The sequence below is a fragment of the Leptodactylus fuscus genome, chromosome 3, assembly GCF_031893055.1.
Source record: "Leptodactylus fuscus isolate aLepFus1 chromosome 3, aLepFus1.hap2, whole genome shotgun sequence".
NCBI classification, from domain to species: Eukaryota; Metazoa; Chordata; class Amphibia; order Anura; family Leptodactylidae; genus Leptodactylus; species Leptodactylus fuscus.
The window spans coordinates 188,707,440-188,724,126 of NC_134267.1; the positions used below are offsets into that span (position 1 = coordinate 188,707,440).

General features: G+C 39.6%; 1 protein-coding gene across 2 annotated transcripts in view; it reads left to right on the plus strand.

Moving 5' to 3' along the window:
* Positions 1-2,414: 2,414 nt before the first annotated feature.
* LOC142198083 (vertebrate ancient opsin-like) overlaps positions 2,415-16,687 on the plus strand; it is an 88,981-nt gene continuing 74,708 nt past the window's right edge. For both annotated transcript variants that reach the window (XM_075268895.1, XM_075268894.1), the window contains exons 1-2: positions 2,415-2,918; positions 10,112-10,440. In XM_075268895.1, the coding sequence (XP_075124996.1) occupies positions 2,561-2,918; positions 10,112-10,440 (687 nt within the window). In that variant the 5' untranslated portion in view covers positions 2,415-2,560. The remainder of the gene's footprint in view (positions 2,919-10,111; positions 10,441-16,687) is intronic.

The window sequence follows — 16,687 nt, forward strand, 5'->3', positions numbered from 1 at the left end:
AAATAAATATGTGTATGACAGAACATGTGTAACTGCAATACCTTTATGGGAATAATACTTCATTTTCTGGAAAAAATTGAAGGATTCCAGCACTTACAGTCATGATTATGTACACTGACGTGCAAAAGGATAACAAGATTGTGAACTTTTGTGTTTCAGGCTTCATATCTCACCATACACTACAGCTTAGATCATGAGACTACCATCATTTTATAGACATTCATCTTGGCTACCTCATACATAAATTTGACTAGCAGCTATTTAGTATAGGATTAGTTAAACAGATTTTTGTCATATAACTGCATTGTTACTATTTTGCTTCTAACAATCTAGATTTTAATTTTTATTATTTTGTTAGTATTTTGTATATCCACCTTTGGCTTTCAACACTGCCTGAATGCTTCTGGGCATACTCTCGATCAGATTCAAGCATGTCTAATCTGAAGTCTGATCCCAGGTCTCTCTTACATGTTCCAAATATTAGTGCACTGGTTGACTCACTTGGGTATGAATATAGCTTTTTCTGCAACTCTACCCAAACTGTTCAATTGAGATGACGTCTGGTGACTGTGGGGGCCAATCCAGCTCTGTAATAGAAAAGAATATCAAAATACCATTTTTGGCTGAGGCCCCACGTTGCGGAAACAGGTTTTGGGGGTTTTTTTTTGCAGATTTTATTGTTTTTTTGAGCCAAAGTCAGAAGTGGATTGAGCAGAAAGTAGAAGTATAAGAACCTCCTATATATTTCCCAATCCTTTTGTAGCCCACTCCTAGGTTTGGCTAAAAAAACTCTGCAAAATCTGCAACAAAAGAAGCTGTGTTTCCACAACGTGGAGCCTCAGCCTCTCAGTGATTTGAGTATTTTGAATAAAAACAACCATAAAGTCATATGTGCCCCATAACCGTACCAAAAAAATTGTGTGCCCATCCTACAAAAAAAGAGCCCTTATACAGTTCTGTAGAGCGAAATATAACAATGTTATGGGAGTTAGAATGTAGCAACACAGGAAAAAATTTGTTTTGGAAATTTTTTTAAATTTTTTAAAGTGTATAAACATAACAAAAACTATATAAATTTGGTATCACCAAAGGAGCCACACGGTGGCTCAGTGGTTAGCCTTGCAGCGCTGGGTCCTGGTGTTCAAATCCCACCAAGGGCAAAAAACCATCTGCAAGGAGTTTGTTTGTTCTCCCCGTGTTTGCATGGATTTCCATCCCATATTCCAAAAGACATACTGATAGGGAAAAATGTACATGTGAGCTCTGTGTGGGGCTCACAATCTACATAAAAAAAATAAAATAAAATTGGTATCACCAGGATCATACTGATCTGCAGAAAAAGGATAACCTGTTTTTATTGCACAGCGAACGCCATAAATGCAAAACATGTAAGAAACATGTATGGTGCAGCTGAGTTTTTGGGGTTTTTTGCTCCACATTTTGGGTTTTCCGAAACATCATATGGAATATCATTTGCCACCAATAGGAAATGCAACTTGTCCCATAGAAGACAAGCACTTGGTTATGTAACTTGAAAAACATAAAAGTTATAGCTTTTGAATGGAATCAGGAGCAAAAAGCAGAAACAAAAAAATCAAACTTTTGCACAAGACAAGAGTCACTTACATTTTCTCCCTGCACCGTGCGAGGAAGACACAGGAGCAGTACAAGTGTTTGTAGTTTATTTATAGGGTATTGCTTAGAATTGTGACTTAGATAACAATCAGACAATATTTTATTAATAATTAATATATTCATCCAGATTATTCCCTAGCTTTTCTTTCAACTGTACATTGTTGAATTTGGCAAATTTCCATATCGTGGACATTATTTGTTACAATGTCTCAGCAAAGTTACTGGGAACTGATTTGCAAATATAATGTATGAGTAGATTGGAAATTGCTACAAATAATTGCTGTATGTATCATATTTATTATGATATAATGATGATAAGGATGTTTATTATTCACTGTGTTATTCATTATAGCAATGGCCAGGCAGAGCGATAAAAAGCAATAGAGAGAGATGAAATCTAGATCAATAGATAGACATGATTAGAATTGTCAATATAAAAGCATTTCTCATATGATACCATGAGAATATACTTTATATCTTTCTTGGTATTGTATTTCAGTGTTTTTACATGCAATTTGCATCAATAAATCACTTTACTAAATGTTCTGTATAAAAGTGGGTTAATTCTTTGCGCTCGGGGTATGACAGCGGTGCAGTCCAGGAAGGATTTTCCAGCCTTCTGCAGCTGATTCTCTGCTCTCAACCATCAATACTGGTCTGAGCTCAGCCCCCACTGCTGAGTGGCAGCCCCCCTGAGAGGTGCTTGCCGCACCCCCTTTAAATCCAGCACACATAAAAAGGCAGAGCTGATCCAGCTGCCAAATGGCCACATGGTGGAGCCTTGCAGGCGCTGTGTACTCTCACACAGATGCCTTTAACCCCTCAGAGCTCACAACTCTTGTAAAATCCCACTTAGAAAAAAGTGGGATCTCTATGTAAGAGGCTGGTGTTTTGTATTGCACTGTATGCTGCTGCCACAATATACATGGCTTTCCCTAGTTTCAGTCCCAGCTGCAGTAACAGCAGCAGTGTCACCTGCAGAAGCAACCATAACTATGGAACAGATCAGGCTAACTTGTCCCCAACTAGCCACCTGCTGGTAGCTGTGTTCCTTGGAATCATTGGAAGTTTGGGCTTCTTCAATAACTTGCTGGTACTTGTCCTCTTCTGTCAGTACAAGATCCTGCGTTCACCTATTAATATGCTCTTGATGAACATCTCCCTGAGTGACTTAATGGTCTGTATCCTGGGCACTCCATTCAGCTTTGCAGCCAGTACACAGGGACGCTGGCTCATTGGTGAGGCTGGCTGCATTTGGTATGGATTTGTCAATACACTTTTTGGTGAGTGTCATTTTCTATTCATCTCTGTGGTATCATTATGTCATGTATTGCTGAGCCGTCGATTTTCTTATGTAGTTCAAGGCAGAAGTGCTGAAAAAATGCCAAAGGTACATTGCTCATGAGAAGTTTATTAAGTTATAGATGCATTATGTTACTGTTTGGTTTAAGTTGACCTTATTTCACCTTATATCATCACAAACATTGCATTTCCTCTGAGTTTCTATGCGTTTTTAGTTGTCACACTAGGTTACACAACCTAAACATACTGTACAAATATAGCAAAGTTTAACTTGACACTTTATGAGTTAAATAAACCGTTTTTGTAAACTTTAAATTGACTTTTTATAGGTGTTTGCAGTAAGTTGTCACAGAATACATACAAATAACACATAGATGATTGGGTATGAAGTTTCCTGAGTTCCTGGCAATATCATGCTCACGCCAGCGATGTGCGCAGAGATTGTACCGTATATTGTGGACCTATAGGAAGTCAATGTTCTGCCTTTGTGAGTTTTTAGTGGAGAGTACCTGTATACCATGACTTTTGTTGTTTGTATATAGCAGTATACAATGGGCATCCAACACATATGGGTTAATAATTGGCAATATTTTACGTACTTGTACAGCACATATTAATAATATGCCTGCATTCCTGAACAGGTGTTATAAACCTACTTATGTCTTTATAGGCATGAGATGCAACATAAAAGTTAGGATTGTAGGGAATACTTAGATAAAGAAACAGTACCAAGAAACAAATACTAGACTCTTATGTATGAGTAAAGTCTAAAACCTCATCTACACTGTTAGAACAATAGATAATACGACAGTATTTCCAGCAGAGTGGATGTGTAAGTTTGTTAGGACCACAGTACGAGAACGTGAGAATGTGTCACTTGCAATCAGTAGAGAGTGTATGAGCGAGCAGCCAGTGCACAGAGGTGTGAGATTCAATTAGCTGCTTGGAGACTGCCGCTAATGGCAGGAGAGCTGGACTTTTACTCTATATCAAAGTTTCTAAACTTCTCTAATTTATAAGGATAATCCAAGAATCTGGATATGAATAGGTATTAAATGAAGTGGGACTATGGGATTTAAAGAAAACATAGCAGAATATCAATTTAATGGGGATGAGCATTCCATGGGCTAGACTAGGACCCAAGTTTGAAGAGGACTTTTCCGCACCTCCACCAACTACAACTCTTAGCATCCTACTATAGGCTTTGCTCCGATGATCCCAGCACAGTTGGAACTTTTTCTCAAGCCCTATAACCCCTGAATAATCCATGCTGTTGTTTTAGCACCCAATATGCTAACTAGACTCTCTGGTCCAACCCAGGACCACCCACCTGACAGTAGAGAGCCTGAGTACTGAAACTTCCAGCACGGATTGCTCAGGAGTGGTGGATGCTAGAGAAATATATCCAACCTCACCAGAATCGATGAAGTGACACCTATGTGAGCGTGTAAAGAGTTGAAGTCAATGGAAGTGGTGAAGGGTCCCCTTTAAATAATAGACCACAATCCTATGTGTTTTTCTTCACAGTCCTCGATTGTGTCATTAATTTCCTGGAGTAATTCTTGTCCATCTTAATCCTACAGAACAGAGCTGGACTATAACTAATGCTGGGATTAGTTTGTATTCACTTTTGCTAAGCACTTTGATTCCCTTCTGCCTCATTGGTTATACGTACGCTCAGTTCTCACTGCTTGGCTCTATCAGAATTTATAGAAGAAAGTTCTCAGTCATCCATGCACAGAGCTGGCACACCAGTGGTCAGGTCATACAGGGTTCCTGAAGGGTTCTCCTCTTTGTTAGTTACATTTTATCCATTCCAAGGAGCTTAAAACACATAATGCACTTATGGCTGACACCGGAAAATTTTCGCATCCAGGTGGATAATGTGAGTTATTATGTTTGCTGACATTTCTACATTCCAGCAGGATTTATCGATTTCCCACTGACTCCAACAACCAGGAGGAGGTGAACAATAATTGGCTGATGGCCCCCTAGCCATGTTACAGTCGCTGTAGCAGCACAGCAGTACATGTCATCATGAGTCATACTCAGCAATACTCATGTGCAATTCACACTGAACTCTGTGTGAAAGAGTCCAGAATGGCGGCATTGTGCGCTCAATAGAGTGGTTACTGAATAAAAAAAACTTGCTAAACACTCATGGGCCGTGGTGCAAAATTTCAACTTGGGACCCATCAAACCTGCCCACACTTTCATCTGGCATTGACATCACTGGCAATGTTCTCACTAAGCCAGTAGCTAGTGAACAGGGCAGTTAGGGACGTGGGCGCTCTCCCCAGAAATGTGGCCAATACAGAACTGCATAAAAAAAAAAATTAGTATACAGTACCACAATAATAAGCTATCAAAGAGTCATATACAGAGGGCTAAATCGAATCCAGGCAAATAGTGTCAAGCAACATCCAGTCTAGAACAGTGAAGGTTATTGTCTACATCACTGGTGATCTAGGCTAGTCAAGGGTTAATGTCTGTATCCCATGTAGTCTATAGCAGTAAAGGGGTTAGTTGGGTTGACATCTTTGGTTGTTTGTTGTAGCTACAGGGTTAATGTTAATATTATTGGTGATCTAGGGCAATGAAGGGATTAATACCATAACTCCTGATTATCTAGAGAAATGTAGATTTATGTCAGAATCCCTGGTGGTCTGTGGCAATTAGAGGGTTAATGTTAGTATACCTGGTGGTCTAGGACAGAGAGGGGGTTAATGTAAAGCTCCTTGGTAGAGTAAAGGTTGGTTCACCCTAGAGTTTGGGTTCTCTGATCGCCATTCTGCTTAAAATATGGGCTGATTATAATCTTCAGGGTCCGCAGGTAACCACTTTTTAAGCAGATAGGGTTTCCATTTTTTGGGTCCCCAAGCGTACCCGAAGAACAAAAACCCAAACACTAGTGTGAGCCTAGCATCAGGCAGTAAAAGTTTTTCTTTCAGAACCCTTGGGTGTCTAGGAAAGTCAAAGAGTTAACATAAGGATCTCTGGTGGTCTAGGTTAACAAAGTGGTAAATGGCATTACACATTCTAGTGATGTCAGTGAAGTGTAATGTCATTATAGCAGGTGGTCTGGGGCAGTGTTTCTCAACCTTTTCATACCAAGTACCCCCTAGTCACAAGACGATTCAACCAAGTACCCCTAAGGTTAGGCTGCATCCCAACATCACAGCTCCCACATGCAGATAATACCCAATCTGCATGTGATTGGGGGGGGGGAGCTCATGTCAAAAGTTCGCCATGGGACCCCACCATTATGCAACTGCTTCCCACCCCTCCCCGACTAGCAGCACTAATTTCTTCACAGGTCTTTCCCCACTGTCAGAACCATTTAACACTTCCCACCACCCCATCAGGTCTACAGGGGGTGCTGGGTGTGGGAAAGAACTGTTGAGTGTTCTGTAGGAGTGAATCTGAATTTGCAGCGGCTATCCAACTTCAATGTTAATTTTCATCACAGGTCACACAGCCTATTTAGCCTCAGAATTTGCACTGATACTGCAGTCTTTCATTGTCACTGTAATTTCAGACCGGTACCACAGCTAGAGACTGTTTAACAAAAGCAATCTAAGGAAGTCTGTAAGTAATGATTTCTATTAGACTTCTTTCGATTGCTTGAATTAAACAGCCATTTGATATACACACAGCCTCATGTGGAGTAAAAGAATCGTCTTACGGGCTGAAGTGCTGCGGCTTCCCAATAACAAGCAAGGAAGTGTTACTGGAGCCTAAGGAGAGGAAAATTGTAATTAACTTGGATATCCCACCAAGGCTATGGGACATACAGTCCTATGAAAAAGTTTGGGCACCCCTATTAATCTTAATCATTTTTAGTTCTAAATATTTTGGTGTTTGCAGCAGCCATTTCAGTTTGATATATCTAATAACTGATGGACACAGTAATATTTCAGGATTGGAATTAGGTTTATTGTACTAACAGAAAATGTGCAATATGCATTAAACCAAAATTTGACCAGTGCAAAAGTATGGGCACCTCAACAGAAAAGTGACATTAATATTTAGTAGATCCTCCTTTTGCCTCTAGTCGCTTCCTGTAGCTTTTAATCAGTTCCTGGATCCTGGATGAAGGTATTTTGGACCATTCCTCTTTACAAAACAATTCAAGTTCAGTTAAGTTTGATGGTCGCCGAGCATGGACAGCCCGCTTCAAATCATCCCACAGATGTTCAATGATATTTAGGTCTGGGGACTGGGATGGCCATTCCAGAACATTGGAATTGTTCCTCTGCATGAATGCCTGAGTCGATTTGGAGCGGTGTTTTGGATCAATGTCTTGCTGAAATATCCATCCCCGGCGTAACTTCAACTTCATCACTGATTCTTGAACATTATTCTCAAGAATCTGCTGATACTGAGTGGAATCCATGCGACCCTCAACTTTAACAAGATTCCCGGTGCCGGCATTGGCCACACAGCCCCAAAGCATGATGGAACCTCCACCAAATTTTACAGTGGGTAGCAAGTGTTTTTCTTGGAATGCTGTTTTTTTTGGACACCATGCATAATGCCTTTTTGTATGACCAAACAACTCAATCTTTGTTTCATCAGTCCACAGGACCTTCTTCCAAAATGAAGCTGGCTTGTCCAAATGTGCTTTTGCATACCTCAGGCGACTCTGTTTGTGGCATGCTTGCAGAAATGGCTTCTTTCTCATCACTCTCCCATACAGCTTCTCCTTGTGCAAAGTGTGCTGTATTGTTGATCGATGCACAGTGACACCATCTGCAGCAAGATGATGCTGCAGCTCTTTGGAGGTGGTCTGTGGATTGTCCTTGACTCTTCTCACCATTCTTCTTCTCTGCCTTTCTGATATTTTTCTTGGCCTGCCACTTCTGGGCTTAACAAGAACTGTCCCTGTGGTCTTCCATTTCCTTACTATGTTCCTCACAGTGGAAACTGACAGGTTACATCTCTGAGACAACTTTTTGTATCCTTCCCCTGAACAACTATGTTGAACAATCTTTGTTTTCAGATCATTTGAGAGCGGGCTGTCCATGCTCGGCGACCATCAAACTTAACTGAACTTGAATTGTTTTGTAAAGAGGAATGGTCCAAAATACCTTCATCCAGGATCTGATTAAAAGCTACAGGAAGCGACTAGAGACTGTTATCTTTGCAAAAGGAGGATCTACTAAATATTAATGTCACTTTTCTGTTGAGGTGCCCATACTTTTGCAATCGGCAAATTTTGGTTTAATGCATATTGCACATTTTCCTCACCTATCCTGAGCATCCTCTTGACATCTGACATCACCTTCTGGCCTCTAACTGGGACTTATGATTGGGTTTCAGTGGTCACACAGGGTGACCAACAACATGATGTTTAGACCTGAGATTGGGCCTCAGAGATGACCTTGGGGTGCCAGAGGTCGGTAAAGAAGCTGAAGCATGATGCTGGTGGACCACATGATGCTAGGATGGTGCCTAGTAGAGATTGAGACCAGGTGAGCAACACTGTTTGTTATGTCCTGCACCTCCCCTGACCCCAGATTATAGAAATAGCACTTCCGGTTCATTCCTTACAGCATATTGTCTGGTTGTCTGTATATGAATCTTTTACATCTACTGTTAAAGTTGATGTAATTGTGTTTAGATATTATTTACAGTTGTTCTCATTTGGGTTTTTTGCTATTCTGTCAGAGACTTGGTAAATACTGTAGGACAAGAATAGCCCATTATTCAGAGTCTGTGTCCTTTATGGATACTTAACATTGCAAATCACATTATAAATCACTGCAGTGTCTACAATTTATTTGGGAAACAGATCCATCACAGCTTCCATGGTTAGAAATCATAACTATTATTCTATCGTGAACAGAACCTAAGACTGTAATAGGTTTGTTTATATGTTTTAACAGTAATACTAAGAAATCCTAAGAATAACTTAAATCTATAGGGCATGAGATGAGTTAACCCTTAACAGTTCAGTGTCGTTTAATGTTTCATAGACATTACGTTTGTTCATGTCTAGAGATGAGCGAGTACTGTTCGGATCAGCCGATCCGAACAGAACGCTCCATAGAAATGAATGGATACACCTGGTACTTCCGCTTTGACGGCAGCCGGCCACTTAACCCCCCGTGTGCCAGCTACGTCCATTCATTTCTATGCGAGCGTGCTGTTCAGATCGGCTGATCCGAACAGTACTCGCTCATCTCTATTGTCACTTGTTGACTCCATGTATTGTGCAATTCCATCAAATTGACATTGATTCATGTATTTTTTTCATTTGTCTTTCATTGCTCTATATATCCTTTTACGTGAGAAAAACCTTTCTTGTCACTCGTACAACAATCTATACAGTATTGATCCCTAACATAGAAGTCCCTGTCAAATCTTCTGCTACTTCTTATTTAATTTCCCATGCTTACACACATACACACACACACACATACACACACACACATACGCACATGCACATACACACACATACACACAAACACACACACACACACACACACACACAGTGGATATTTTTCTTGGACAATGTGGTTTCACAATTGTACTGTCACATTGTTTCATTCACTGCTTGTGTAATTTGGTTGACCAATTCCCGTTAAAACTTTTATAAATACATCCAAAAGAACAATGTTTCCGCAAAAATGTTGAATGGTAAGGCATGAACTATTAAGGCTACCCAAAAAAAAGAGATCTAATACAAAGGACGCACATTTAGTTCCCTCTCTATGGGATCAGAAAGTGCCAGGGGCAAGCTCATATAAACATATTTATTTATTTAGCACCATCATTTTCCATAACGCTTTACAGATATTGTCAACACTGTCCCATATAGGACTCACAATCTAAATTCTATGTCAGTATCACTTTGAAGTGTGGGATGAAACCAGAGTACACACGGGGAGGACATACAATCTCCTTTCAGATTTTGCCCTTGGCAGGATTCCAGGAATTGCTATGGGCATGATCCTTAGACCAAAGTTAAAGCGTCCAACTGGTAGTGGTGGGATGTTTTTGACAAGATCTGCAGTGAGACCCCATACGGTAATACCACAGGGACTGCCCCAGATGGGGTACTTGTTTATAATTGGCTAAAAGTAAAATTCTTCTTATCCATAATGCTCTTTTCCCTTATTTCATGTTCTTAATCTATAATAACTACTCACTACCTCTCTTCCTTCTCTAGGGACAGTATCTTTGGTATCTCTGGCTGTGTTGTCATATGAGCGTTATTGCACCATGCTTAGAAGCACAGAAGCAGATGTGACAAACTACCGGAAAGCTTGGCTGGGAATCTTTGTTTCTTGGTTCTACTCACTGTTCTGGACTTTGCCTCCACTTTTTGGGTGGAGCAACTATGGTCCAGAAGGAACGGGAACTACTTGTTCAGTGAATTGGCATTCACGTGATGCCATAAATACATCCTACATAGTGTGCCTTTTTGTATTCTGCCTGGCCCTGCCCTTCTTCTTGATTGTATACTGCTATGGAAGACTTCTGGTTGCCATCAAACAGGTATGGAAAATTACGGTATAAAGGGTAATGGGAATGTTGGGTTATCCACTCTTACAGCATATAACAAATGGCATGAATTATAATACATTTGTTGTTCCTGTTTTGGCCCACTTTGCTCTCCGTCCCACTCCGCCCATTTTCACACAGTGGTGGCACAGATTGAAGGATCGGAATCTATCTTTTATTCATTGAAATCCCTGATCTTTCTAATCTTAGGAGTCGAGTAGGAGTCTGATCATAAGATACGATTGTCAGTCACTGATGAGGACCACCCGCTGGACTCATAAGCATAGAAAGTGCAAGGATTGAATTGAACAAAATACACATAACATTGATTTTTTTTTTTCTGAGAAAACTGTATACCATCCTGCTCTGTGCCTGCATAACATGCCACCTGCAGATCAGATACCACTTTAATGTGACATGTTCCCTTTAACTACCATAGATATTGCCATCAAAGTACAAGTATGTAAATTTAGGTTTTGAATATGTGATATCCTTAGGAAAGGGCATCAATATCGGATCTGTAAAGACCCTACAGCTGTGACTCCTGAAGATCAGCTGTTCCAGGACAGGGCAGCAACCAATAATTCTGGGACCTACACTACTCACACACCTACAAAATGTCGCCACAGGTTTAGATACTGCAGAGCTATCACGTAGACTTCAGTGGAGAAACTCCTGCACTACCTAAAGCTGCCTTTACACTTTGTACAACAAGTGAGCAGGGCAGCAGCTACTCTGTCCTGGAACAGCTGATATGGGGGGGGGGGGTCCCAACTGTTGGATATTACAAAGGTGGATAACCCCCTTTAACAAGAATTCTAATCTAAAATAGTGCTCTGAAGCCAGGAACACAGTTCCATGTTGGTAAGTTCCTCCAAATCTCAGTATCACCTTCATCAGAAATATATTGTTCAGTTTCCATCTAATTGTGGCCTATGGGAGACATACTATAATGCTGAGTGTCTCACTATATTGTATGAGGTCAAAAGACAAGACCGACTTGTCATTCAATGACATAAGAAATCTTGGACACGTTGCCACTAATGGCTGTGCTCACTAACAAACACTTTATGGTTTTGTTTCATTCTTCATTTTTTTAATTGGCTATATCTATCATGTCCGCTGACCTTGTTAATCTGCAAGGTTGCCCTCTGGGTGTGAGAGACATTTGCTCTGCCAATATCATGCCATTGTATATGTCCGGTGTTTGTCCTTTATTCAATCCATTCCTTCCTGATAGATTTACGGATCTTAAAAGAAATGTCTCTCCAAAAACACCCTAGCAAGATAGTGATGACATCCGGATCATCCAGAATACACAAATAATACCTAGGAAAAGTACCCTTGATCACTTTCTGTATGGTATATGGATTTATACAGATAGTAAGGAATCCGTGTCAGTCATGTACATCTGTAAGTAGTTACTTCACTCAGTGGCAGCTGCATGCAGGGGTGTAACATGAGGCGGGAAGAGGGTGCAGTCACACCAGGGCCCAGGAGCCTTAGGAGGCCCATAAGCACTGCCATCAGTATTGAGATTGCAGCTTCCAGATGGCCCATAAACCAAGGATTACCCTAACCACAGATTACCCTAACCACACTAAGGTCAATTAAACTCCCTTAACCATCATTGTCAAGAATTCGCTGTAGGGATGAGGTATGGGGCCCCGGACAAAAGATTTCACCGGGACCACAAGACTTTAGTTACGCCACAGATTGCACATCATATTATATGGGTTGCCAGTTCAAAGGTCTAACCGGCATGCACATTTAGTCGAAGGAGTCCAGATGAGGATGAGAGCTATTATCACCTCTCAGACATAGGCTGAACCCGTACATGCCTGTTATACACTGTTATAACCGGGCGGTATTAATGAAAAAAAAAATTGTTTTGCCCTTCTAGCTAATGTTTTTTTTTTTTATATATATACATTTTATGTACTTTTTCAATAAAAGTGAAGTTTTGGATTTTGTATCAATGTGTCCAATCAGTTTATATCAGTCAATATTGTGAAATTCTAGAGACTAGTTATCTTTTCTGATTTGTGAATATTGGATAAATTGGAAGATAAATCTGGTTTATGTTTAGACCGTCTAGTCTAGTGGGGGAATGTATTAAGCCATTTCTGCCATTTTGAAAATTTGGTACAAATTGTGCCAGATAATGCAGAAAACAGACAAAAACTGGCATAAAAGTGACCCTCATGAAAAATCACCCTTAAGTTTATACCATCTATTAGTTGCCTTAGTTTATGTCTAGTAATAAGTAAACTGGTTTGTAACAAACCAGATTAGGTAAAAAAAAAATTCAAAAACCTTTGTTTCAGACAATGGAAACTTTTTACAGTTCGGTTTGCACAAATTGCTGAAATGTTAGCCACCACAGTAAAGCATGTCGATAGCAGAGAAAGAACAAGGATCCAACGGACTTTCCCATATTGCTTTAAAAGCAGCCCCTATGACAGGGCACAAGCCAATCAGACAGCCAAACTGAGAGATATAAGAAATAATAAACAGTTAATACAGTATGGGGTTTCTAGGGAAGTGTAGTGTACCTGGGACTGGAGAAAATTTAGGCTTAATTGATAAAGTGAGGTATGATCTTGAGACACTTTGTCTTTTGTCAGTCACAATGTTGGGGTAGCCATAATATATATATATATATATATATATATATATATATATATATACTGATAATACTCACTTATGCATTATAAGGGCCCATGCACATGGAGTAGTGCACTCATGTTTGCATAATACACGTGTAAAGAATACATGTGTAAAAATCTGACTCCCATTGACTTCAATGACATTTTGTACACGTGAAAAAAGCGCCAAAAAACTTGCAAAAAACACACGTTTTTTACACATGTAAAAAAATGTCATTGAAGTCAATTGGAGTCAGATTTTTACACATGTATTCTTTACACGTGTATTATGCAAAAATGAGCACGCATTTACTCCGTGTGCACGGGCCCTCATAGTAGTGGTACTATGCAGTGGCCATACATATAGAATAAGAGTAGTGGTACTATGCAGTGGCCATACATATAGAATAAGAGTAGTGGTACTATGCAGTGGCCATATATATAGAATAAGAGTAGTGGTACTATGCAGTGGCCATATATATAGAATAAGAGTAGTGGTACTATGCAGTGGCCATATATATATAGAATAAGAGTAGTGGTACTATGCAGTGGCCATACATATAGAATAAGAGTAGTGGTACTATGCAGTGGCCATACATATAGAATAAGAGTAGTGGTACTATGCAGTAGCCATATATATAGAATAAGAGTAGTGGTACTATGCAGTGGCCATATATATATATATATATATATATATATATATATATAATAAGAGTAGTGTTACTATGCAGTGGCCATATATATAGAACTAGCTGGTACCCGCGACTTCGTCTGCGGTGATTGTAGCAGTGGGTATATACAGGTGTGGGTAAGGTTTTCGTACTGTGTATAAGGGATGGGATATGAAATGTAAGTTTGTATCTTGTTTTTGCTGTAATTCTGAGAATACGTGAGACTTTTGTGTTGAAGTTACTTTGTATTTGCGCTGCTATATATACGGTGTTGTGAGAAACTTTACATAGTGACTTTGGGACAGAAGTATTTGAAGTTAACCCTTTCCCGCCGATGGCATTTTTTGATTTTCGTTTTTGACTCCCCTCCTTCTAAACCCCATAACTTTTTTATTTCTCCGCTCCCAGAGCCATATGAGGTCTTAATTTTTCCTGGGACAAATTTTTCTTCATGATGCCACCATTAATTATTCTATATAATGTACTGGGAAGCAGGGAAAAAATTCAAAATGGGGTGGATTTGAAGAAAAAAATGCATTTCTGCGACTTTCTTACGGGCTTTGGTTTTACGGCGTTCACTGTGCAACCAAAATGACATGTCCCTTGTATTCTGTGTTTCGTTACGATTCCGGGGATACCAAATTTATATGGTTTTATTTACATTTTGACCCCTTCAAAAAAATCCAAAACTGTGTTAAAAAATTATTTTTTGAAAACTCGCCATATTCCGACAGCCGTAACTTTTTTATACTTGCGTGTACGGGGATGTATAGGGCGTCTTTTTTTGCGGGAACGGGTGTACTTTGTAGTTCTACCATTTTTGGGAAATGTTATTGCTTTGATCACTTTTTATTCAAATTTTTAGCAGAATCAAAACAGTGAAAAAATGGCAGTTTTGCACTTTTGACCATTTTTCCCGCTACGGCGTTTACCGAACAGGAAAAATATTTGTATAGCTTTGTAGAGCGGGCGATTTAGGACGCGCGGATACCTAACATGTATGTATTTCACAGTTTTTAACTACTTTTATATGTGTTCTAGGGAAAGGGGGGTGATTTGAATTTTTAATCCTTTTTATTTATTTTTTTATATTTTTTTTTTTACTTTTTTTAAACTTTTTTTTTTGCATTTATTAGACCGCCTAGGGGTATTGACATGGGTGGGTGGTGTCGCGGATTGTCAGAGTGGTGGGGGCAAACATGGCTGCTCCGGAGCGTTAAAGAGCGCCTCGTAGAGAATCGTTAAGGTGAGGGGCAAAGTGGTAAAGTCTATGTATATGTGACTGTGTGGGGTTAGGGGCGAGGCTGTAGAGGGCAATATGAATTTTGTGGCTTGCTATGGTCCAAAGTGTGTGAGATTGCAGAGATGGTGGTGTGAGTTTGGGTTTTGTGGGGGTCCTGGCACAAATGTATGTGCTCTATTATGACGAAAAGTAGCCTATTGTTTAATCGAGTGTAGGGACTATGTTTGTGGAAAATTTCAGCCAAATTGGTGGAGCGGTTTTTGCGTGATTGACCGCCAAACATCCGAACATCCAAAGGATCCTCGGAAAAACGTATGTGCGCTATTGTGACGAAAAGTAGCCTATTGCGCAATCGAGTGTAGGGACTATGTTTGTGGAAAATTTCAGCCAAATCGGTGGAGCGGTTTTTGCGTGATTGACCGCCAAACATCCGAACATCCAAAGGGTCCTGGGAAAAACGTATGTGCGCTATTGTGACGAAAAGTAGCCTATTGCGCAATCGAGTGTAGGGACTATGTTTGTGGAAAATTTCAGCCAAATCGGTGGAGCGGTTTTTCCGTGATTGAGGAACAAACATCCGAACATGCAAACATCCAAACACACAAACCCACAAACCCATAAACTCACAAACTTTCACATTTATAATATTAATAGGATAAGAGTAGTGTTACTATGCAGTGGCCATATATATAGAATAAGAGTAGTGGTACTATGCAGTAGCCATATATATAGAATAAGAGTAGTGGTACTATGCAGTGGCCATATATATATATAGAATAAGAGTAGTGGTACTATGCAGTGGCCATACATATAGAATAAGAGTAGTGGTACTATGCAGTGGCCATATATATATAGAATAAGAGTAGTGTTACTATGCAGTGGCCATATATATAGAATAAGAGTAGTGGTACTATGCAGTAGCCATATATATAGAATAAGAGTAGTGGTACTATGCAGTAGCCATATATATAGAATAAGAGTAGTGGTACTATGCAGTGGCCATATATATAGAATAAGAGTAGTGGTACTATGCAGTAGCCATATATATAGAATAAGAGTAGTGGTACTATGCAGTGGCCATATATATAGAATAAAAGTAGTGGTACTATGCAGTGGCCATACATACAGAATAAGAGTAGTGGTACTATGCAGTAGCCATATATATAGAATAAGAGTAGTGGTACTATGCAGTGGCCATATGTATAGAATAAGGGTAGTGGTACTATGCAGTGGCCATATATATAGAATAAGAGTAGTGGTACTATGCAGTGGCCATATATATAGAATAAGAGTAGTGGTACTATGCAGTGGCTATATATAAATAGAATTAGAGTAGTGGTACTATGCAGTGGCCATATATAAATAGAATTAGATTAGTGGTACTATGCAGTGGCCATATGTATAGAATAAGAGTAGTGGTACTATGCAGTGGCCATATATATAGAATAAGGGTAGTGGTACTATGCAGTGGCCATATATATAGAATAAGAGTAGTGGTACTATGCAGTGGCCATATATATATAGAATAAGGGTAGTGGTACTATGCAGTGGCCATATATATAGAATAAGAGTAGTGGTACTATGCAGTGGCCATATATATATAGAATAAGGGTAGTGGTACTATGCAGTGGCCATATATAAATAGAATTAGATTAGTGGTACTATGCAGTGGCCATATA